The sequence below is a fragment of the Schistocerca piceifrons genome, chromosome X (genome assembly GCF_021461385.2).
Source record: "Schistocerca piceifrons isolate TAMUIC-IGC-003096 chromosome X, iqSchPice1.1, whole genome shotgun sequence".
NCBI lineage: Eukaryota > Metazoa > Arthropoda > Insecta > Orthoptera > Acrididae > Schistocerca > Schistocerca piceifrons.
This window is the reverse complement of record NC_060149.1, coordinates 252,866,740-252,892,584: the sequence shown is the minus strand read 5'-3', so window position 1 is coordinate 252,892,584 and position 25,845 is coordinate 252,866,740. Positions and strand designations below refer to the sequence as shown.

Here is a 25,845-nt window from a genome sequence, read left to right as displayed (position 1 = left end):
TTTTTACCCTCTACAGCTTGCTCTAGTACCATGGAAGTTATACCCCGACGTCTTAACAGATGTCCTACCATCCTGTCCCTTCTTTTTGTGAGTGTTTTCCATGTATTCCTTTCCTCGGTGATTCTGTGGGTAACCTCCTTATTCCTTACCTTATCAGCCCACATAATTTTCAACTTTTTTCTGTAGCACCACATCTCAAACAGTTCTCTTCTGATTTTATTTTCCCACTGTCACTACAATACAGTGCTGTGCTCCAGACGTACATTATCAGAAATTTCTTCCTCAAATTAAGGTCTATGTTTGATACTGTTCGACTTCTCTTGGCCAGGTATGCCCTGTTTGCTAGTGCTAGTCTGCTTTTGATGCCCTCCTTGCTCCATCTGTCATGCGATATTTTGCTGCCCAGATAGCAGATTTCCTTAACTTAATCTACTATGTGATCACTAACCCTGATAAGTTTCTCGCTGTTCTGCTACTTATCATTACTTTAGTCTCTCTTCGATTTACTCATAATCCATATTCTGTCCTCATTAGACTCTTAATTCCATTCAGCAGATCCTGCAAGTCTTGTTCACTTTCACTGAGGATATCAATGTAATTAACAAATCTTATCATTAATATCCTTTCACCTTTAGTTTTAATTACACTCTTGAACCTTTCTTTTATTTCTGTCATTGCTTCTTCGATGTAAAGATTGAACAGGAGGTGTGTAAGACTACATCCCTGTTGTACACCCTTTTTAATCCAAGCACTTTGCTCTTGATCTTTCACTCTTATTGTTCCCTCTTAGTTAGTTCTTGTACATATTGTATATTGCCAGTCTTTCTCTATTGCTTACTCCTAATTTTCTCAGAGTTTCAAACGTATTACACCATTTGACATAGTCAAACACTTTTTGCATGTCGACTAATCCTATGAATGTGTCCTGATTTGTCTATAGTCTTGCTTCCATTATCAACAGCAATGTTAAAATGGCCTCTATGGTGCCTTTACTTTTCTTACAGCCAAATTGATAGTCATCTAACAGATCCGCACTTTTCTTTTCCATTCTCCTGTATATTATTGGGGTCAGCAACTTGGATGCATGAGCTGTTAAGCTGATTGTGCGATAATTGTCACACTTGTCAGCTCTCGCAATCTTCAGAATTGTGTGGATTATATTTTTCCAAAAGTGTGATGGTATGTCACCAGACTCGTATTCTACACACCAGTGTGAATAGTTGTTTTGTTGCTGCTCCCACCAATGTTTTTTTTAAATTCTGATAGAATGTAATCTGTCCTTTCTGCCTTATTTGATCTTAAATCTTCCAAAGCTCTTTTAAATTCTGATTTTAATATTGAATCTCCTCTTTTCTATATCAACTCCTGTTCTGGCTTCTAGCATGTCACCAGACAGGTCTTCCCCCTCATAGACCTTCAGTATAATCTTCCCACCTATCAACTCTCTCCCCTGCATTTAACAGTAGAATTCCCATTGCACTCTTATTATTACCACCTTTGCTTTTAATTTCATCAAAGGTTGTTTTGACTACTCTATATGCTAGGTCAGTCCCTCGAACAATCATTTCTTTCTCTATTTCTTCACATTTTTCATGCAGCCAGTTTGCCTTAGTTTCCCTGCCCTTCCTATTTATTTCATTCCTAAATGACTTGTATTTATGTATTCTTAAAGTTCCCTGTACATTTCTGTACTTCTTTCTTCTGTATTTCTTCTGTTACCCATATTTTTCGCTGTTACGTTCTTTGTTTCCTATGATTTTCTTTTCAACTTCTGTGATTGCCCTTTTTAGAGATGTCCATGCTGTCATTTCAGTCTCCCACTGGTGATGCCAAATATGAACTCTACAGTTGTGGTTGCAGCGTAAGTGGGTGCTCCTCCACACCCCCTGCCCTCACGAAACTCCCAAAGGTGTGCAGCATTATTTGCACATGAAAATTTACCTGGAAAGCCCATCATAATATTGTGAAATTTTTCAGACCATCACAAGTGAAACAAAAGAGGCTAAAATTAAAATGCATGTGGTGTTGAGCCTTCTTCAATTGGCAGCAGTATGAGGAAAAGAGTAGGCAAAGGGAGAAAAGCAAGGGGGAAACATAATTCAAAAATGTCAGAGGATAAATCTTCTACTTAGGATGGAGATGGTTTGAATTGAAGACATTTGTGTTTGTGTCTGAAGAAGATCTACCTCAAAGATACTGATGTACCTGTACTGAGAGTGCTACAATCTTCAAACAAAACCTTAGTGCAGGTAGATCTAAATTTTTCCTTCCTCACCATCTCCACTTAATACTGAATTACAAACAGTTGCCTTGGAAAGACATGGCCAGTTTCCTTCCCCATCCTTCGCCCATCTGAGCTTTTTCTCTGCTTCTAATAATCTTGTCATTAAAACTTCCTGGCAGATTAAAACTGTGTGCCCGACCGAGACTCGAACTCGGGACCTTTGCCTTTCGCGGGCAAGTGCTCTACCATCTGAGCTACCGAAGCACGACTCATGCCCAGTACTCACAGCTTTACTTCTGCCAGTATTTCGTCTCCTACCTTCCAAACTTTACAGAAGCTCTCCACTGCAGAGTAAAAATCTCATTCTGGAATCTTGTCATTGATAGGGTGTTAAACCCTAATCTTTCTTTTTGTTCAAGTGCTTAATTTTGTGGTTCACATCTCTAGATTTGGTTTTCATATTGATAACAATATAAATTGAAATCCCCTCCTGGGGGCCCACAGTCCTTTTGTGGGTACGTATGTGGCGCGCATGGGGCCCCGAGCTATTGCAGTCTCCTTTCCTTTCCAGGCTGCATTACCATCCCTGTTCCTCTCCCTCCTTATCCTTGCTTCTTTGTCCCTGCCCCTCTTTTCCCTCTTAGTGGAGTTCTTTATGTCGGTCTGGCTATCCTCCTGGCTTTGTTTTGGTCTGTGCTATTGTTTAGTTTGGTGTTTCCATCTCCTTTTCGGTGTTTTTGGTCCCCTTGGTGTTTGACCTCCATTCCCAAAATTTTCCATTCAGTGTGAGCCATTTGCGGATGAGCTCCCTACCTAGCTTCCATGGTGCAGGTTCCTCTCCCCCTCCCCCCCTTTCCCTTTGCACCCTGGCCCCCCTCCTGCTGGTCACCAGCACGGTAGCCAGTCCGTGTGGTGGGGGTGTTAAGTACCCACTTGGCTGAGCCCCCCAAAACCACAGGGATCACACTGCTAGTACCTGAGCTGTTAATGCCTCGTGTATGCCCAGGAGTCGATGCTTATCACTTTGGGGCACCAGAACTCCTGGCAATGCCCCCCTGCGGGTTTGGCGGTAAGAATAGGCCCACGGTATTCCTGCCTGTCATAAGAGGCGACTAAAAGGAGTCTCAAACTTTTCGGCCTTCTGTGATGGTCCCCTGTTGGGTTTGACCTCCATCTCTCAAACTTTTCCGAAGAGCGAGCCGATTGGGGAAGGGCGCCTTACTTGGTGCATTGTGTCCATCTTGCGATCAGACCTTTTGCCAGCTTATTCGCTGTTGACTTGCAGTCCTGCCCGCTCTCCATCTCTTGGGCATGACTACGTGCCTGCGTGCAGATTACACCTTGCACTGTGCAGTGCCTCTTTCTGCACTGACGGCGACCATGGACCACATGTTACCTAACATCCAGCACGGTAGCCAGTCCGTTGTGGTGGGGCCGCCATGTACCCTGTTGGTTGTAGCCCCCTGACAACACAGGGATCGCTCAACTGATGCCTGCGCCGTTAACTCCCCACGTATGCCAAGGAGTAGATGCCTATCCTCCTGGGGTGTCAGAACTCCTGGCAATGGCCATCCTGCCAGGTGGCCTTTGCTGTGGCTGGGTGGCGCCCGTGGGGAGGGCCCTTGGTTGGAGTAGGTAGCATCAGGGCGGATGACCCGCAATGAAGCGTGGTACATCGTCTCTCGCTGGTGGCTAGCCGCCAGCAGTCTCTAAGCGTTCTCGGGCTCAATTTAATGCTCAGAAGTACGATCCGAAAACTTTCCACTCCATGGCCTCACCGTGGGAGGAACGTAAATCTCAGGATGGCAGTAGCAGTTATTCGCCCCGATTCTTAGTTTGTACGAGAGCTGATGGGGATTCTTTTCTATCCACAAAGCCTCAGTTCTTCGTCGAGCATTTAGAGGACAAGTTTGGGGAGGTGGAGGGCTTATCCAAAATGCGCTCTGGGTCAGTACTGATACAAACGGCATCCTCCGCCCAGTCACGCAGGTTACTTGCTTGTGACAAGTTGGGGGATGTTAACGTTACCATTACACCACATAAGAGTTTAAATATGGTCCAGGGTGTTATTTTCCATAGGGACCTCCTTTTTCAGTCTGATGACGAGCTGCACGCTAACTTAGAGCGTAGATGTGTTCATTTCATCCGGCGCGTTCATCGGGGTCCGAGGGACAATCAGGTTGCTACCGGTGCCTTCATCTTGGCCTTCGAGGGTGATACATTACCGGAGAAGGTCAAGGTGATGGTCTACCGTTGTGACGTCAAGCCCTATATCCCTCCCCCGATGCAGTGCTTTAAGTGCTGGAAGTTCGGCCATATGTCTTCTCGCTGCACTTCCAGCCTCACATGTCGAGATTGCGGACGCCCATCACATCCCAATACTCCATGTGCTCCGCCTCCCATCTGTGTCAACTGTGGAGAGCATCATTCACCTTGCTCGCCAGACTGCAAAGTCTTTCAGAAAGAGCGAAAAATCATGGAATATAAGACCCTGGACCGACTGACCTATACTGAGGCCAAAAGGAAATATGACAGACTCCATCCTGTGAGAATGACATCTTCTTACGCAGCTGCTACAACAACTGTGCTAGCCCCATCAGTTTCGAGAATTCCAGCCAGCTCAATGAGCAGTACAACCCCTCCTGCCCCCTTGCCCGTGGGGGGTTCTACCCTACCGGTTGCTCCTGCACCACCTACCTCAGGAGCAACATCCTCCCACCCATCAGGGACGTCCGTCCCTGCTTCTCAGCCGGAGAAGCGTCTAACTTCTTCGGCTGCTCTCGCCCGTAAGGGTTCCCTTGGGACCCTCCCTTCCCAGGCTTCCACCAGCGGGAAGGATGACGCCCGACAATGGCATAAGTCCCCACCAGCGGCTGGTCGTAGGGCTTCACGATCCTCCTCCATCCCGGAGACTGATTCGGTGAAGCCTTCCCAGCTGGTGAAACCCAAGGTTCAGCGAGAGAAGTCCAAGCGCAAGACCTCTAAGGCCAAAGAACTTGCGGTGGCACCGACCGCACCGCACCCTTTGAGCTCTGCGTCTGAGGATGAGGTCGATATTCTGGCGTCCGCTGTGGACCTTGATCTCGCTGGTCCCTCGGACGCCATGGATGTCACTCACACGGGTACTGAATCGGTGGCAGCGAGTGAATAAGCGGCGTAAATTGGCTTCCCCGTCCTTTCACGCCTTTCTCAGCCATGGACAACACCATCCTCCAGTGGAACTGCAGCGGTTGCTTCCACCATCTAGCTGAGCTCCGCCAACTTATCAGCCTTCATCCTTTCCTCTGCATTTCTCTGCAGGAAACTTGGTTTCCAGTAATGCGAACCCCCGCCCTCCGTGGCTATCGGAGTTATTATAAGAACCGAGCAGCTTATGAAAGGGTGTCTGGTGGCGTCTGCATCTATGTCCTTCAAACTCTTCACAGCGAGTCTGTCCCTCTACAAACAGCTTTAGAGGCTGTCGCTGTTAGGGTGTGGACGCCACAGGCTATTACTGTCTGCAGTCTTTACCTTCCACCGGATGGTGCTGTCGTGCACCATGAGCTGGGTGTGCTGCTAGCCCAATTGCCATCACCTTTCTTGTTACTGGGCGACTTCAACGCCCATAACCCTCTGTGGGTCGGGTCAGTGGCAACAGGTCAAGGCGCCACCATTGAGCATTTATTGGCACAGCTCGATCTTTCACTTTTAAATGATGATTCCTTCACACACTTCAGCGTGGCACATGGCACGTACTCCGCCATCGACCTTTCGATCTGTAGCCCTCGCCTCTTCCCGTCTATCCAATGGAATGTGCATGACCACTTGTGTGGCAGTGACCACTTTCCGATCCTTCTGTCACTGCCACAACGTCACTCTTCTGGGCGCCCCAGCAGATGGGCTATGAATAAGGCTGACTGGGACTTGTTCTCCTCCATTGCCGCTATTGAGCCTCTCTCTAGTGACAACATTCACATGCGTTGGTTCACTCAGTCACCACCGGCATCGTTACTGCTGCAGAATCTGCCATTCCCAGTTCTTCTGGGTCCCCTCGGCGGCGGACTGTGCCTTGGTGGTCGCCTGAGATTGCTGAGGTGATTAAAGATCGCCGGCGGGCACTACAGCATCACAAGCGACATCCTTGCATTGAACACCTCATCACCTTCAAACGGCTGTGTGCACAGGCGTTATCCGCCAATGCAAGCAGGAGTGCTGGGAGCGGTATGTGTCAACCATTGGCCTCCATGTCTCTCCATCGCAGGTGTGGGCGAAGATCCGATGCCTCTATGGCTATCGGACCCCTGTAAGCGTCCCTGCGCTCTCACTGAATGGAGCAGATTGTTCAGACTCCGACGAAATTGCCAACAGCTTGGCAGAGCATTTTGCTCTTAGTTCCGCTTCTTCCAATTATCCACTGGCCTTCCGCTCCATTAAAGAGTGGATGGAATGTCGGGGCCTTTCTTTTCGCACCCACCATTCTGAATCCTACAATGCTCCATTCAGTGAGTGGGAATTTCACAGCACCCCTGCCGCTTGCCCTGGTACCACCCCTGGGCCAGATCACATTCACTGTCAGATGCCGAAACACCTTTCAGTGGACTGCAAGCGACGCCTCCTCGACCTTTACAACCGTCTCTGGGTCGAGGGTGAGTTTCCGTCTCAATGGCGGGAAAGCATTGTCATCCCCGTTTTGAAACCGGGCAAGAGCCCTTTGGAGGTGGACAGCTACCGCCCCATTAGCCTCACCAATGTTCTTTGCAAGCTTCTCGAATGGTTGGTGAGCCAGCGCTTGTATTGGGTACTGGAGTCTCGGGGCCTTCTGGCCCCATCTCAGGGTGGGTTCCATAAAGGCCTCTCCGCCACCGACAATCTGGTGAGCCTGGAGTCGGCCATCCGTACTGCCTTTGCCCGCCGTCAGCACCTGGTCGCTGTCTTTTTCGACATGCGGAAGGGATACGATACGACATGGCGTCATCACATACTTTCTACCCTTCATGGATGGGGTCTTCGGGGCCCTCTGCCGATATTTATCTGAAATTTTCTGTCGTATCATACCTTCCACGTGCAAGTCGCGGCCTCTCATAGTTCCTCCCGACTCAAGGAGAACGGGGTACCACAGGGATCTGTCCTCAGTGTCTGCCTGTTTTTAATCGCAATAAACGGGCTCGCTGCAGTGGTGGGAAATTCTGTCTCCGCTTCGCTGTATGCTGATGACTTCTGCCTTTACTACAGCTCTACTGGCATTGCAGCTGTTGAACGTCAGCTACAGGACGCTATCCGCAAGGTGCAGTCTTGGGCTGTAGCACATGGTTTTCAGTTTTCAGCTGCCAAGACCCACGTTATGCATTTCTGCCGGCGCCGAACAGTCCATCCTGAGCCGCGGCTTTATGTTGCTGACGAACTCCTTGCTGTGGTGGAGACCCCCAGGTTTTTGGGTGTAGTTTTCAATGCCCGGCTGACTTGGCTGCCTCATATTCGGCAGCTTAAGCAGGCGTGTTGGTGGCATCTAAACGCTCTGAGATGCTTGAGCCACACCCGCTGGGGCGCCGACCGCTCTACCCTGTTGCGGCTCTACCAGGCGTTAATCCAGTCCCGTCTGGATTATGGGAGCCTGGCTTATGGCTCAGCATCCCCATGTGCGTTACGGGTGCTGGACCCAATCCTCCACAGCGGGATACGCCTTGCCACTGGTGCTTTCCGTACCAGCCCTGCGGATAGCATACTAGTGGAGGCAGGTGTCCCTCCACTGTGGTTACGGCGCCAACGTTTGCTGGCCACTTATGCTGCCCATGTTTTCAGCTTGCCTGGGCATACTAACTATCGGCTCCTATTCCCACAGTTGCACGTCCATCTTCCAGAACGCAGGCCCAGGACTGGGTATACGATCGCGGTCCGCGCCCGAGAGCTTCTCTCCGGGCTTGGGGCTTTACCTCTTCCGCCTCCTTTCTGGGCACCTCTGCATACACCCCCGTGGCGTGTGCCTCGCCCTCGCCCTCGCCTTCAGCTGGCATTGGCACAGGGCCCGAAGGACTCAGTCCCTCCGGAGGCTTTCCGCCGCCGCTTTCTTTCCATCCTAGCAACGTATCAGGGCTCTGGCATTGTTTACACTGACGGTTCGATGGTTGCTGGTCGTGTCGGTTATGCACTAACTCTAGGGGACCATTCCGAACAACGTTCCTTGCCGGCTGGCTGCAGCGTTTACACTGCTGAGCTGGTCGCCATCTTTCGTGCCCTAGAGTATATCCGCTCCCACTCAGGTGAATCCTTCGTTATCTGTAGCGATTCCCTGAGCGGTTTACGAGCTCTCGACCAGTGTTTCCCTTGTTCTCGTCTGGTGATAGCTATCCATGAGTCCCTGCATACTCTTGCACGTTGCGACCGCTCTGTGGTCTTTGTGTGGGCCCCAGGCCATGTTGGGATACCCGGCAATGAGAATGTTGACTGCCTGGCGAAAGAGGCCACCAGTAAACCACCTCTGGAGATCGGCTTCCTGGTGACTGATTTGCGGGCAATCTTACGCCGAAAACTTTTCGATTTATGGGACACTGAATGGCGCAACCTGCCCATGCCCAACAAACTTCGCCCTATCAAGGCGACAACGACTGTGTGGCGGTCGTCCCTTCGGGTCTCCCACCAGGAGTCTGTTGTCCTCTGCTGGCTGCGCATTGGGCACACTCGGCTGACACACGGCCACTTATTGCGCTGTGAGGACCCAACTCTGTGTCGCTGCGGCTCTGTTTTATCTGTGGTCCACATTTTATTGGAGTGTCCGCTTTTAGCTGTGCTCATCAGACGTTCGCACTGCCTGACACGCTCCCTGCCCTTTTAACAGATGACCCTGCTATGTCTGGCTTAGTTTTGCGTTTTATTCAGGCAGAGGTTTTTTATCATTTAATCTGAGTGATCGTGTTTTATTTTATTGTTTTGTGTTGATTCTGGCCTTTGGCCTCCGGTTTTAAACTGAGTTTTTAATGTGTTCTCGGTGGTTGGCTTTTCCTTTTTTTTGTTCCTATGGTCGGCCAACCACTGTCACACTCTGTGTGATTTTATTTCGTTTTGTCTGGTCCTTGTCTACGTTTCTTTTGTTCTGTGTCGTCTGTCTCCTATTGTGTTAAAGATTTTTTTTGTTCTCTGTGGGTGTTTTTAGTATTTGGAAAAAGGGACCGATGACCATCGCAGTCTGGTCCCTTGAATCCCCCAAACCAACCAACCAACCAACTCCTGGCAATGGCCACCGTGCCAGGTGACCCTTGCTGTGGCTGGGTGGCACCCATGGGGCAAGCCCCTGATTGGAGCGGGTGTTACTAGGGTGGACGCCTTTTGCATGAAGCGACAAAAGCTTCACCATCCTGGCCATTCTGTGGCCGTCTCTAAGAGTGGTAGCAGATGTGACAGTCCTCCTTCTGATACTTCAGCCTTCCCGTCCCTGGTCACCCTGTGGGAAGAGCATCAAGCTCGCTGGCTTGAACTGAAACCTTTCCCTCGGTACCTGGTTTGTACCAGGACAGATGGTGGAAGTTTTGCTATGACCAAGCCTTTGTTTCTCGTGGAGATGATTGAAGATAAGTATGGCGAAATGGAATTGATAAGTAAAATGCGGTCCGGTGCTTTGCTCATAAAGACATCTTCTGCTGCCCAATCTGATGCCCTGCATGCTTGTGACCCTCTCGGTGACGTCCCAGTCTCTGTCACGCCCCACCAATGCCCTCTGCGATGACTGTGGGTGCCCCCTCCATAAGGGGAGTGCCTGTGCTCCCCCACCACTGTGTGTAAATTGTCATGGACAGCATTCTCCACGCTCGCCTGTATGCCCGGAGTTTGTGAAAAAAAGAAGGATTCAAGGGTACAAAACCTTAGATCGGCTCGTCAAAAGTATGACTGGCTCCATCCTGTGTCTATGTCTTCTACTTTTGTTTCTGTTACGTCCATTCCCCATCCTCCTCTTTCCAGCCCCACCTCATTCGCCCCATGCCTTCAGCCTCCTCCTCCCTCTCCCACTTCCCCTCCCTGTCAGTACCCCTACCCACACCTTCAAGTGCTGCTCCCCCTCCCCCACTGGAGAAGTGCTCCCCTCCTTCAGTGGCCGCCAGTACTGGAGCTCCCTCCCGGGACTCCTCTTCCTGGCACTGCCCTGGAAGGCGAACTACGGCAGCACGATCCTCTGCCAGTGGGTGCCAAGATTGGCTGGTGTAATTCCATGCCCGCCTTTGCTGAAGTCTGCCCTTCTCTTCCTTCCCAGTAGAAGCAGAAATGCAAGAACAAGGGCAAGGCCCCTCCGGTACCCCCTGAGGTGCAGCCTTCCCCTCCTCCTGTCAATGAACCGACAGTGTCTGACCCCACCTATATGGACATTACCCTCATCCTTATCGGTGACAGATGGTGACTCGGCAGCGTGACGACTCCGGTCCCTTTGTTTCCCCTTTGTACTCCAGCTTGAGAATCCTCCAGTGGAATTGTAATGGCTATTTGCGTCACCTTCCAGAGTTGCACCCCCTACTTTCCTTCTACTCTGCCGCTTGTATTACACTGCAGGAGACCCATTTTGTCAATTCGTAGTCACCTGACCTTCGTGGTTTCCACGCTTTCTGTTGGAACCGAACTGGCCATTTGCGGGCTTCTGGTGGTGTTTGCACCTTGGTTCACAAGGACATTATTAGTAAATTGGCTCCCCTCCATACCACTCTGGAAGCCATTGCTGTCGGGTCCATCTGGCCACTCCAATCACAACCTGTAATCTCTGCCTCCCACCTGACAGGCCGCCCACATCCCATGCCCTCATCACCATTCTTCAACAATTCCCTTCTCCCTTCCTGCTATTAGGGGACTTTAATGCCCACAACCCTCTTTGGGGTAGTCATACGACTACTGCCCTGGGCAGGACAGTTGAAGCTGTTCAGGCAGGGCTTGACCTCTGTTTACTAAACACAGGCACTCCCACACACTTTAGTGTGGTTCACGGCATTTTCTCTACCATTGACCTCTCCATCCACAGTCCCGGCTTTCTTCCCCCCATTCAGTGGGGAGTCCACAATGACTTATGTGACAGCGACCATTATCCGATTGTTTTGAGCTTTCTTCAGTGTCTCTCGCTCCGCCACCCTCCCAGGTGGGCCATATCTAAGGCTGATTGGGGTGCCTTCACTTCTGCTCCCATCCCCCATGTATTGCCACACGACAGTGTTGATGAATCTACCCAGACTTTGACTGCTGCCATCCTTTCAGCAGCTGTTTCAGCAATCCCTTCTTCCTCAGGTTCCCCATGCCAGAAGATGGTCCCTTGGTGGACTTCAGAAATTGCTGCAGCCATAAAAGGCCGCCACCGTGCTCTTCAACACTTCAAGCGGCACCCTTCTACTGCTCTTCCTCTTGTCTTTCAACGGCTCCATGCACGGGCCCACTACCTATTCAAATTTCAGAAATGGATTTGCTGGGAACAATACGTAGCTGCCATAGGACCACACACCCCCTCTTCACAAGTCTGGGCGAAACTCGGGCGAATTTTTGGCCACTGTCCTCCTACCGGGATTGCAGGAGTTTCTGTGCATGTTGTTGTCCTTACCAATCCGGACTTTGTAGCACTCCCCATCATCAAGAAAATGGGGCTCCACAGGGTTCCGTGCTGAGTGTCCCTCTCTTTCTTGTAGCCATTAATGGTCTGGTGACAGCTGTTGGGCCGATAGTGTCCCCCTCTTTGTATGCTGACGATTTTTGTATCTACCCCGCTTCCTCCGTAATGGGCATTGCAGAACACCGTCTACAGGGGGCAGTCTGCTGGGTGCACTCATGGACTCCCTCCCATGGCTTTCAGTTTTCGGCGGCCAAGACATATGTCATGCATTTTTGCCTTCACTGTACAGTCCATCCCCATCTGGAACTGTTCCTCGATGGCCAGCCCCTCGAGGTAGTGGACACCCATTGCTTCTGGGATCTGGTCTTCGATGCCTGGTTGACATGGCTCCCTCATCTTCGCCAGCTGAAGAAGACGTGCTGGTCTCATCTCAATGTTCTTAGGTGTCTGTGCAATACAGCCTGGGGTGCAGACCGCACTGTTCTCCTGCGATTGTATCAAGCGTTGGTCCAGTCTCATTTAGACTGTGGAAGTCCGTTGCCTTCGACGCTGCAGATCCTAAACCCCATCCACCACTGTGGGGTCCGACTTGCGACTAGTGCCTTACAGACTATTCTTGTACTTAGCCTTCTCGCAGTGGCAGGGATTCCACCACTGCGAGTTTTGCGCCAACAACAGCTGATACCTTCTGTGCTCCGCATTCACTACACCCCAATGCGCTCTAATTATGGTCTCCTTTATCCAGACACAGAGATCATCCTGCCGCAGCGCTTGCCGTGATATAAGATTACCTTGGCTGTCCGCATTCAGTCACTCTTTTCTGAACTTCAGCAATTCCCTTGACCACCTCTCTTCTTTGCTCACCCACGTACCCCTCCTTGGTGCGTCTCTTGGCCACAGCTCTGTCTTGGTCTCTCAATTGATTTAAAGGATTCTGTCCCTCCGATGGCTCTTTGCCACCAATTCTACTGTCTCATCAGTTCATTGCAGGGTTCAGAAGTGATTTATACTGATGGCTCCATGGTTTGTTGCCGCACTGGTTATGCTTACACCTATGCGCAACACACATAACTTTGCTCCTTGCCTGATGGCTGTAGTGTTTGTACTGCAGAATTGGTAGCCATCTTGCGCCCACTGGACCATATCTGCTCATGCTAAGGACTATTTTTCACTATCTGTAATGACTCATTGAGTGGTTTACACACTATCAGCCAGTGCATCCCTCGCCATCCATTGGGCATCGCTATCCAGGACTCCCTTTCTCTCTTTGCTGAACGTGGATGCTCGGTGGTTTTCATTTGGACCCCAGGCCATGTTGGGATTCCTGGCAATGAACTTGCCGATCGACTGGCTAAGTTAGCCACTACCAGGCCATCTCTTGCTATTGGAATTCTGGAAATAGACCTTCGCTCGGCATTACGTCATCAGGTTTTGGGCCTTTGAGATGCAGAATGGCACACCCTTTCTTTGCCAAACAAGCTGAGGGTGATTAAGGATTCTACAACTCTGTGGCAGTCCTCCTCCTGGACCTCTCGTAAGGCCTCTGTTGTCCTATGCCAGCTCTGCATTGGCCATACTTGGTTGACTCACGGATGTCTCCTCTTTGTGAGGACCCCCCTCTCTGTCGTTGTGGATCAATGTTGACTGTGGCTCACATCTTATTGGACTGCCCCAACTTAGCCACCCTGCGATGGACTTTTAGCTTTCCAGACTTGCTACCCCTGGTGTTGGCTGACAGTGTCTCAACGGCGAATCTCGTTTTACGTTTTATTTGTGATGGGGTTTTTTATCGCTTTATTTAAGGGTGGGACCTTCAACCTTCTTGGTTGGTTGGGGGATGGCAGGCCATCTTGCTCCTCCCTTCGCCATAATTGGACTGGCTTTGACTGGGCTTGGTGGTTCACCCCCTCCCTCTGCCTTCCCACTCCTTTCGTTATGGGGTCTGTTATATCTTGAGCATCTCTCTTGTCTCCTGTGCTTCTTCCTTCATGCCCCTGTCGTTAGTGACTTCCTTTCCCTCACCTCTTCTGTTCTTTTCCTTCCTTCCCTGTCAATATTTTATCATTTTATGGATATTGTAGGTCCCTCTTTTAATGTGGGATTTTATCGGTTTTAGTTAATCTAAGGTTGGAGGGACTGATGATTGTGTAGTTTGGTCCCTTTTCCAACCAACCAACTAAATTGAAATAAATGTAATGATAATGTGGTTACAAACTGAACTTGGCTTGCTGTGCATTTGGAAGTTTGTTTTCTGAATTGACCTGTCATATTTTGCTTGTTGTCTTTGATACTGATCTGTTTGGGTAACGTAGTAAAAGAGGAAAGAAATATGCAGAAATGAATAATAAAAACATTTATAATGTTAACCAAACTGCAAGGTCTCTTAAGACATTGTCATTTTTATACCAACTGGTACTCTTTAAAGGTATCGTGTCCAATAATAAATGTCACTTTCCAATATGTACCAGACTGTGAGACAGAAAACAAAACTAGCTTTTGAGAGTTTTACGCAGGCTTCAAATTCCGGATTCTGATCCAAAGGGCTTTCAAAAATTTTCTGTGTTCATTAGGCTGAAAACTGGAAATACTCAGAGATTTAAAAAAATAAGCAGACATTATTAGCTACAGCTTCTCTAAATTATCAGTATATCAGCCGGCTTCATGGCTGAGGTTGCTAATGCTTGCTAGTGCAATTAGTGGTACACTTGAATCCTGGTGGTGAAAGTAAGTTTCATCAGCTATTTTTGGCTAGAAGGGAGAGAAAATGTGGTGGTGCACAGTGCACAGTGCACAGGTTAAGCTTGTTCTTCTTCTTCATGCTAGCCAAGAAAAACAGACTCTGTGGTGGAAATCGTTTCTTGATCTTCATGCTCTCATTTCAGTTCCTTACATGGAACAGTTACTGTGCCTGGCGCCTGCTATGCAGTATGCTTAGATGGAAGTTTGAAGGCTTGAACCGAGTTGGGATCCCCATACTATCACTTAATCACTTCTGACTATAATACTGCTCACTGTATCACAATGTGCCATTAGCTATACATGCTCTCTGGATGGTTCTAAATTGTGAGAATCTCATTGCACTCAGCAAGCATTAGCTGGATTTGGATTTGATGAACCTAGGTTTCCCAAGCTGGAGGCTGGTTGGTGCCACCAGTTCATTATATTTATAACAGCTCGGGATTCTTCAGGATCCACAATTGGGAATAGGAGTGGAATATCATGTGTTCCAAAGGCTGAAAATTTAAAGTTAACTGCTTGAATTGCAAAGATGGTAGACACAAAACCTGAGAGGCAAAGTAACATCACCCACATTTTATCAGAAAACTAACATCAACCTATGTTTACATGATACTCATTTTAGACCACCCAAAATCCTTATGCTAAGCAGTTACAGTCTACAGTGGAAAGACGATTTCCTTAGATGCAGGGTTAGAGGTGGTGTGGCAGTGTTCACGGATGACTTGTATTACATGTCCTTCTAACCACTAACCTCCAGATTGGTTCTGTAGTAATTTATTATAGCCTCAAAAATATTGGTGTATTCTTCCTGTCTTCTATGGACTAATACAATTTGATGTTAATACCTTGAAGACCCCCACTAGGTTCCCACAATCCGTTTTGTGGGTATGGGTGTGGCGTGCACGGGGCCCGGAGCTATTGCAGTTACCTTCCTTTTTCCAGAATGCATTACCATCCCTGTTCCTCTCCTTCCCTGTCCTTGCTCCTTTCTCCCTAACCCCTCCTTTCCCTATTGGTGGACTTCTTTATATCAACTTGGCTATCCTCTTGGCTTTGTTTTGGTATGTGCTATTGTTTAGTTTGCTGTTTCCATCTTCTTTTCGGTGTTTTTGGTCCCCTTGGGATTTGACTTCAATTTCCATTGAGTGTGAGCCATTTGCAGATGAACTCCCAACCTAGTTTCTATGGTGCAGGCTCCTCACCTCTCCCTCTCCCCCTCCCCTCCATTTACCCCTTGCATCCTGGCCCCCTCCCTGTTAGGTCACCAGCACAATAACCAGTCCATGTGGTGGGGCTGTTAAGTACCCACTTGGATGAGCCCCCTGACAACACAGGGATCACACTGCTAGTACCTGAGCTTTTAACACCTTATGTATGCCAAGGAGTCGATGCTCATTGCTTTGGGGCATCAGAAATCCCGGCAATGGCCACCGTGCCAGACGGCCCTTGCTGTAGCTGGGTAGTGCCCATGGGGCGAGCCCCTGGTTGGAGTGGGTGGTACTAGGACGGACGCCTTGCACATGAAGTGACAAAAGCTTTACCATCCTGGCCATTCTGTGGCCGTCTCTAAAAGTGATAGAAGACATGACACTCCTTCTTCTGATCCTTCGGCCTTCCCCTCCCTGGTCACCCTGTGGGAAGAGGGTCAAGCTCGCTGGCTTGAATTGAAACCTTTCCCTCGGTACCTGGGTTGTACCAGGACAGATGGCGAAAGTTTTGCCATGACCAAGCCTTTGTTTTTCATGGAGATAATTGAAGATAAGTATGGTGAAGTGGAATTCATGAGTAAAATGCGGTCTGGTTCTTTGCTCGTAAAGACTTCATCTGCTGCCCAATCTGCAGCCCTGCATGCTTGTGACCATCTCGGTGACATCCCAGTCTCCATCGCACCCCACCAATGTAGGTTCCATCACCAATGAGATGCTTTAAATGCTTACGGTTTGGACACATGTCTTCCTGCTGTACCAATGATCCGCTCTGCGGTGACTGTGGGCGGCCCCTCCATGAGGGGAGTGCCTGTGTTCCCCCACCAGTTAGCCTTACCAACACACTCTGCAAGCTTCTTGAATGCCTGGTGAGTCAGCGACTGTTTTGGATCCTTGAATCCCTTGACCGTTTGTCATCGACTCAAGGTGGTTTTCGCTGTGGCCGCTCTACAGTTGATAACTTGGTCCACCTGGAGTCTGCTATCCAGTTGGCTTTTGCCCATCGGCAGCACCTCATTGCAGTCTTCTTTGGCCTGCATAAAGCCTACGACACCACCTGGCACCACCACATCCTCCCACCCTTCAGGAATGGGGACTTGGTGGTGCTCTGCCCATTTTTATCTATAACTTCCTTTCTTGTTGCTCTTTTCGGGTTGAAGTTGGTTCCTCCTACAGCACTCGCCATCAGCAAGAAAATGGGGTTCCACAGGGTTCCGTGCTGAGCGGCCCTCTCTTTCTTGTAGCCATTAATGGACTGATGGTGGCTGCTGGGTTGACAGTGACCTGTCTTTGTATGCTGACGATTTTTGTATCTACGTCGCTTCCTCCGTCATGGGCACTGCAGAACGCTGTCTACAGGGTGCAATCTACCGGGTGCAATCTTGGGTTTCTCTCCCATGGCTTTCAGTTTTCGGTGGCCAGTGGGATAAGGAAATCCTCCCTTACTCTCAAGCACCTCAGTAACACAAAAAACCCAAATGATCATGCATCTCAAGAATACTACCTCACCTACAAAAGAATAAATAGAAAAGTGCTACTAACAGCAAAGAAGTCTCATAACAATAAAATTAAAGATATAGGAGAAAACAAGATAAAAGCAGCCTGGAATGTCACTAAACAGGAGACAAATAAAAAAAAGCTAAACAAGAAAACATCCTTTTACATCACAATGTCATTATAATACAAGAGCCTAAAAATGTAGGAAACTTTGCTAATCTATATCTCAGCAATATAGCCACCAAACTACAACAAAAATTTGACAGAAAACAACATGTACAATCATTAAATAATGTTCCAAACACAATGATGCTGCAACCCATCACCACAGAAGAAATAACCAGCATTCTTCAGACCCTAAACAATAAAACCGTAACAGGTATAGATGAAGTGCCTATGTGCCTGCTTAAGGACAGTATAGAAAGTCTCAAAGACACACATCATAAATGAATCGTTCATCACAGGTAACTTCCCAGAGGCACTAAAATATGCAAAGGTTTTGCCCATAATTAAGAAAGGCAACGTAGAAAATAAAGAAAACTACAGACCCATATTTTTACTGTCATCCTTTTCAAAAGTAATAGAAACCATAATGGAAAAATAGACTAATGGGATATCTAACAAAGTACAATCTTCCGTGGAAAGAGCAGTTTGGTTTCAGTCTTAACAAAAGTACACAGACAGCTATAGCTCAATTTACAAACATTGGTCTTCAAGAACTAGATAAAGGAAACCAGGTAACACGCATCTTCCTAGACTTCACCAAAGCTTTTGATACAGTCGACCACATAATCCTGCTAAACAAACAGGATGCACTTGGCATAAGAGGAGTAGCAAACAGATGGTCTCACTCATACCTGATAAACAGGGTGCAATGGGTAGAAATCTCTCACACTAACAACAATCACACTATAAAATACCTCTCCGATCCAGAGTATATTAACATTGGAGTCCCCCAAGGAAGTGTGCTTGGTCCGATACTCTTTCTGAAATATATATCCGAGATTTTTCGAAGAGTATTAAACATGGTGAAATGTTACTGTTTGCTGACAACTGATACATCACAAAACATACTAAACAATAAAGCTGAAGAAACACTTAAGCAAACGTGCAAATGGATAGATAACAACAAACTTACTTTAAATGTAAACAAAACCAACAGTATCAGCTTCCACACCAATAAAAAATCCAATGGTAACTCTATAAAAGTGAAAGATGAAAACACAGAATGTGTTTTAAAAACAAAATTTCTGGGGACGCGTATTGACGCTCAACTAAAATGGACTGAACATATTAATGCCCTTGGAAAGCGAATAGCATCAGCATGCTGTGCCCTTAGAATAATAAAATCGGTGTGTAGTAACTCATCCACCAGAGCAACTTACTTTGCACTCAGTCATTTGTTATGGAATAATCTTTTGGGGAACAAATACTCAGAATATGCAAACAATCTTCAAACTACAAAAAAGAGCCATCCGAATTATGAAAAATAGTAACAAGAGAATGCACGTTTTTCGAACAGTGATTCACATAAAGAAAAATATCAATCAGTACCCAATGAACAGTTTCCTACAAGAACATGAAACCAGATCAAGTCACCACCTACATCTGAGCAGAAAAAACAAAACGAAAACACAGAATAGTGTACTATACAATGGACTTAAACTATTCAACAAACTTCCACAGAATATAAAAGCTAGAAGTGAAATACATGCCTTCAGACATAGCCTAAAAAGTTATTTGTTCGAAAAATGTTTTTATTCTGTCAAAGATTACCTGGAAAGCAGATAAATTTTTGTCGATAATGTGACTGATTAAGTACTTTAACTAGGGGCTTGCTTTGGTATGTTCAATAACAGAGTGGTACATCATGTATAATCATGAAACACAGTAAGACAAATAATTGTAGTTTATATTTAGGAAATGCAGTTGTACTTTTATATACCCTTGTGTCTGTATCATCTATATGTATTTGTTGACAAAATCCATACAATCTATATTGTCTACAGATGGATAGAAGAAAAAATAAAATAAAAAGTTGTGTGTCATGCATTTCTGCCGTCGCCATACAGTCCATCCCCATCCAAACCTGTTCCTCAATGACTAATCCCTTGAGATGGTGGACACCCATTGCTTCTTGGGTCTGGTCTTCGATGCCTGGTTGACATGGCTCCCTCATCTTCGCCAGCTGAAGAGGACATGCTAGTTACATCTCAATGTTCTTAGATGTCTGTGCAATAGCACCTGGGGTGCAGACCGCTCTATTCTGCTGTGATTGTACAAAGCGCTGGTCCAGTCTCATTTAGATTATGGGAGGCCTGTTTATGGTTCTGCGTCACTTTTGACATTGCAGATACTAGACCCCATCCACCACTGTGGGGTATGACTTGCAACTGGTGCCTTCCAGACCAGTCCCGTGATTAGCCTCCTCGCAGAGGCAGGGATTCCACCACTGTGAGTTTTGTGCCAACAACAGCTGATATCTTACGTGCTCCGCATTTGCTGCACCCCAAAGCACCCTAATTGTGGTCTCCTTTTTCCAGACACAGAGATCAACCTCCTGCGGCAGCGGCCACGTGTGGGCTTACCATGGCTGTCTGCATTCAGTCACTCTTTTCTGAGCTCCAGCACTTCCCTTTACCGCCCCTTTTCTCTGTTCACACTTGTACCCCTCCATGGTGCGTCTCTCGGCCATAGCTCTGTTTTGATCTCTCCATCAGTTCAAAGGATTCTGTCCGTCCGGAGCCCTTCACCACCAATTCTACTGTCTCCTCAGTTCATCCCAGGGTTCAGAAGTGATTTATACTAATGGCTCCATGGGTGCTGGTCACACTGGTTGTGCTTAAACCTATGTGAGACACACGGAACTTCGTTCCTTGCCGGATGGCTGCAGTGTTTTTACTGCACATTTGGTAGCCATATTGCATGCTCTGGACCATGTCTGCTTCTGCTCAGGACTGTCTTTCACTATCTGTAGTGACTCCTTGAGCAGTTTGCGAGCTATCGGCCAGTGCTTCCTTCACCACCCATTGATCATAGCTATCCAGGACTCCCATTCTCGTCTTGATCAACATGGATGCTCAGTGGTTTTCATTTGGACCCCAAGCGATTTTGGGATCCCTGGAAATGAATTTGCCAATTGACTGTCTAAATTGGCTACTAACAGGCCATCTCTTGCTGTTGGCATTCCGGAAATAGACCTTCGCTTGGCATTACATCGTCAGGTTTTGGGACTTTGGAATGCAAAGTGTCTATTTTGTCTACTTGTGCTGCTTCCTTCATGCCCCTGTCATTAGCCACTTTCTTTCCCTCCTCAGTTCTTCCACCTTCTCCCTTCCTTCTCTGTCAATAGTTTGTAATTTTATGGCCATTGTAGTTCCCTCTTATAGTGTGAGGTTTTATCAGTTTTAGTTATTCCAAGGTCGGAGGGACTGATGACCACGTAGTTTGGTCCCTTTTTCCATTCCAACTAACCAACCTTGAAGACCTTGTTGGTTAACTGTACCACCAGTTTCTGGAACACGTTCATTCAAAACTCTCTGGTAAACTCACCAGACAAAGTGTTTCTTGTGATTACATGGGCTCTCCTGGTGTAATAACTGATAGTATTTTTCTGGGGTCTGCAGCCAGGTCACGAAGTCATCTTGACACGATATTTCCATGGTCCACCTGGCCACCATCTTCAGGTAAGTAAGCTGTTGCATCAACTCACTGGAACTGAACCAGACTGCAAGTGGCAGCTCCCTTATAGCAGCGGAAGGCCAACAGTACATGTGCACTAAATTGTTGTAACTCCCCTCTAATTGATAAATCACTATCAAGCTCTCTCACGATGTCAAATGACTACTGAGGTCGCTGATATGGAGTACCTGGCAGTAGGTGGCAGCACAATGCACCCAGTATGAAAAATGTATGTTTTTGGGGGTGTCTGGCTACTGTTGACTACATAGTGTGCTACAATAGTCACTGAAAGCTTCACACAGTGCTCTCTTGACATTGAAATGCCTGTCATTAAGCATCTCTCTGTATATAGTCCTACACTTCGTTTTACATCTATTATGTAGTAGTCTGTGTTTTTTTACAGTTACGGTATACCATAGAATGTAAGCAAGCTGGTAAAACTGCAAGAGAGGAACACATTGTGATTCAGTGTGCTATTCCATTACACACTTTTGGTCAACCAGGTCTGACCTCCATAAGGGAAGATCACCATATTCTGCACCAACTACATCGTAACCCTTTTATATGTGCACCTGCTATCCAAGAAAAAGTGATGGACTTCCTTCAACATTCCTTATCATATTGAACCGTTGGTCAGACACTAGCAGCAACTGTACTAGGAAATGTCTGTCCAGTGTGTAGGCTGCTGTTGACACAACAGAACACAACACAAATGGCTTTGCTTGAGTGGTGCCATGACAGGGAAGCATGGACTGCCGATCAGACATTACATTGTGTTCAGTAAATTAATTGCAGTTCTGCACTACCTTGGATGATCATTGTCAGCGAGTATAGTAACAATCTGTGGAGAGATCCTCTTCTTCCAATGTTTCAGAGAGGCACAGTGGTCTTACTCCTGTGTGCGGGGACTTTGGGTATGACTTCAAATCATAGCTGGTAGTGATTGAGGAAGCTATGCCATACGACCGTATGCCATGGACATACAGCCTCCTTATATGTTACACTTCATGCTATAGTATTGTGGTACCATTTTCTCAGCAGGATGGTGATTGTCCATATACGGCAGTGGCTCTATGAACTGTCTGTGTAATTTAGAGGTACTTCCGTTACCAGCAGGATCTCCAGATCTGTTCCCGATAATATATGAGTGGTACCATCTTGGATATCAACTCTATCCCAGACCAGTATTCAGGATATCAAAGACTAGTTAGTTACAACAGTGGTGGGTCAGCTTGACTCAAGGGAAGATATAATGGCTTTATGACACCCTTTCCAACTGGATCAGTGCATGCATCCAGGCCAGATGGGGTGCAGTGTCGTGCTGCTAAATGAGCTCATACAGCCAAGTTCATTGTAAATTTGACTTGATTTTGTAATTATTACAGTAACGTCATATAATCTCTCAACCCATGAAGTTTGATTTTCTTTCCACCTCCCCTTGTGGATGCTTTACATTTTTATTTAGGCAATGTATGTACAACCTGTTCATACGTTTTATTTCATATAGCAGTGTATCTTCCTGTATTTCCCATGTTGCTGTTAATTTTTTGACTTGGTTTAAGTGTTAAGGTGTTTCAGCTTCAAGAGAAAGCCTTTTTAATTTGACAATTTTGTTTTGAATGTGATTAATCATCACTGCCCTTGCACGTAAGCTACAATATTGTTCTTTATGTAAGGAATAGAGGTTTCCAGAAAAGGAGATTAAACTGAAAACTTGGCACAGGGTATTCTTCTTCTCCTTCCTGTTATGAAAAGAAAAGAAACATTATAAAAATTCATTATAATGGTGAACATCCCTTTTTCAGCCACTTTCTGTGACATCAAGGGGTGGTTACCATTGCCAAGTAGCTCACTCATCTCACGCATCATTCAAAGAGCTTGCTGATTTTATATATACACTGAAGCCCAACCATATAGTCCCAACTGCTGTACCTTCTTGGAAGTCCATACGTGAGGTGAGTGAAGTAATATAATTTGTGTTGTAAGTTTGATATATTGTGAATTCCAGTCACTCAACAAAAACAATAAAAACATGCAGTTCTTTTGACTAAATAAGCCATATTCATCTCTTTGTAGAAAAATTTGTACAAATGTGTTTAATGTAATTTACAAATTATTTAATATAGTAACAAGTAAAGGTTATTATCCACTTACCTGTATCTACATTCCTTAAAAGACTGTCATGACTACTTCAAAATTTTTAGTCTATTCTGTCTATGGAACGGATATTCTCCACTATTTTTTAAAGTAGATGTCCTTGTTTTGTATCATTGTTTTAGTGCATATAGGAATATTAATATAAATGTCATTGCAGTGTTTCTATACAGGATGTTTGCGTGATCATCATAAAACTTCTCATAATGATGGAGAAGGAAGAAATGTATCAATTTGTGGTTTGTAACCCTATGTTCCAAAATATTCTGGGCAAAAATGAGAGAATTTCATTGCTGTTTTGATGATACAAATTTTTGTAATAATTTCATGTACTTGCACCACTTACACGAGCTGCTACATTCACAGTGGTTGTTAAAATTGGTGTCCCCCAGCTTCTGTGCTGGTACGATATTGTTACACAAAGTTCTCTTGTACTACTTTGAACAATCCATTGTTTCGTGAACAATCTCACAGGCAGCAGAAATTTTTGCCAGGAGATCCTCTTCAGTTTTGAAAGATGCCTCATACCCAAGACATTTAACATGAATCCACAAAAAGAAATCAAATGTGGTCATATCAGGTGAAAGAGATGGCTACGTAATATTCTTATGTACATTGCAGGAAATCTCTTATGCAGACGCTTATGAGAAAGATGTGTGAAGTAACTTGGGGCTCAGTCTTGTAAATCTTCTAGCAATGTGGGGTGTATGAAGTGTGCTCTGGTGCAATTAAGAAAGGAGGAAGCCTGCTAACCAAGCATTGACTGTGCCATCTCATTAGTTCACTGCTAATTTTGTAACAGTTAAAGTGTGGGAATTCTCAACAACACTCTCATATCTATTGTCGATATTAAGCTTTCCAGTTGTGGTGAAAGAAGGTTTCTCTGAGACATAAACATAGGTGAGACAATGAGGATCATTCATACAGTGCTGCAGCAGACACTGACTTGACAAAACACAAAGTTTCAAGTCAGTTGATGTTCAGGTTTGCAGTTTATATGAATATTAGGTCTGTGACTGCTGGATGTAGCTATCAAGTTTACCTACCTTACATTATTAAAAGCTATATACATAATTAAATTTATTACATCGTACAAATGCTGACTGGTAGAATCTCATTTTCCAGTTGGAGAATTGTTCCACGATGTGTCTAGTTTCGTAACTTTTGACTGATTTATTTTCTGGACCAGGTTTTTTTTCCCAAAATTGGTACATTGTGCTTCTGCACCATCCCTTGGTTAGTATCACCACCACCACCACCACCACCACCACCACCACCACAGAAAAAGTGCTGTGTGTTATTAAACAATGAGAATCCCACTGTATGTTGCTTCATTATGCAGTTTAGTCCCTATTGGTCAGCATTTTCCAGTGGATTCCAAAATCAGATAAGTCAACATGAACAAAGTCATTTTGAAGAATAGGTGACCTCTGTAATTATAAAGCACCATAGCTTTTAGGGTTAAGCACTAATTTGCAGTAGACTTGATGTCCCAAAAAATTATTTTCTCCATACCAGAAGTATGGACTAGTGTCACAATGTTAGCACCTACCTGACTCAAAAATCTACTGAAAAGAGCAAAAGATACAGGAAGATACCAGCTAGACTATTTCATGGTTCGACCATATTTAAAAGACTGGATTTGCTGTCATAGAGCACATTCTAGTGCTGATACGAATTCATATTGTAATATAATTATTGTGAGTAGAGTGTGCTTCTTTGGCTGATTAGTCAACATGTTTGGCTGCCAAGTGGATGAGCATCCCTGGTATTGATAGATATCTTTCTTTGGGGTGTGACTGGAACAGAGTTCACTTGATGCTACTGGGACAACTGAGGAGATCCTTGAAGGAAGAATAGTGGATCTGAGTTTAAAAATCTGTTACCAGTAGTTGAGAGTGTGATGTGCTGGCCGTCTGTTCCTCCAATACAGCCATTCAACGGCAACTTAGGCAGATGATGGTTGGTGGGTCATTTTCCTACAAGGATCACTCTGTTGTGAAAGTTAATTTAGTTTTATTTTTGAATAGTCAAGTGACTTATGTAAGAATATATAAAAAGGAAGAACTAGCTGTCTGCTTCAAATAAATCGTAAGACTTCTGACAAATTCAGTTGCATGAGTGATTTCATGTTTGTACTATCGAGATAGATAATAGCCGGCCAGTTATTGACACTGGAAATTCCTTCCACCACTAGCTGTATCTGAGTTGAGTTCCCCGCACAAACTTGCACAAATGACCTCAGCTATGGAGGCTGGAGAATTTTTATACTGAAATACATCCTCTGTTCCCCATGATCTTGATCACCTTGTGCTCTGAAGCTGATTCATGCTAATGTTACTAAGAACAATCACAGATGTATTAATGTACATTTGTTATGTCACAACTGGTTTCATTCAATGTTCATCATCAGCTGACACTGTCATCTGTCTTTGTAACAAACTCTCACAGAATTGTGCACATATCATGAGCATGCAGACTAGGCTGTCAGTGCACAATATGCCATGTTCCTTGCACTTGCTGCTCACTGTGCTTCTGTCAGGCAGTTGGCAGGTGTTTACATGCTCATCATGTTCCAGAATGTCCCTTCATTGTTATGTGAGACGATTACACTTCTCGAGTCATGATATCGACACATTTTTCTGTGAGAATTTGTTATAAACTCTGTTGGTACTGTCACTAGATAACAATCACTGAATGAAGCAAGTTGTTGATAATAAATATATCTAGTTGTGGTGGTTCTTATTAATTAGCTGTGCCTTCTGAAAAGATTGTAGACTGTATTAATAAAGAATTTT

General features: G+C 46.0%; 1 protein-coding gene across 3 annotated transcripts in view; it reads left to right on the top strand.

Annotated features, from left to right (window-relative positions):
• Nucleotides 1-25,845, top strand: part of LOC124721784 (protein artemis-like) — a 188,763-nt gene that overhangs the window by 109,808 nt on the left and 53,110 nt on the right. For all 3 annotated transcript variants that reach the window (XM_047246901.1, XM_047246899.1, XM_047246900.1), the window contains exon 6: nt 22,699-22,848. In XM_047246901.1, the coding sequence (XP_047102857.1) occupies nt 22,699-22,848 (150 nt within the window). The remainder of the gene's footprint in view (nt 1-22,698; nt 22,849-25,845) is intronic.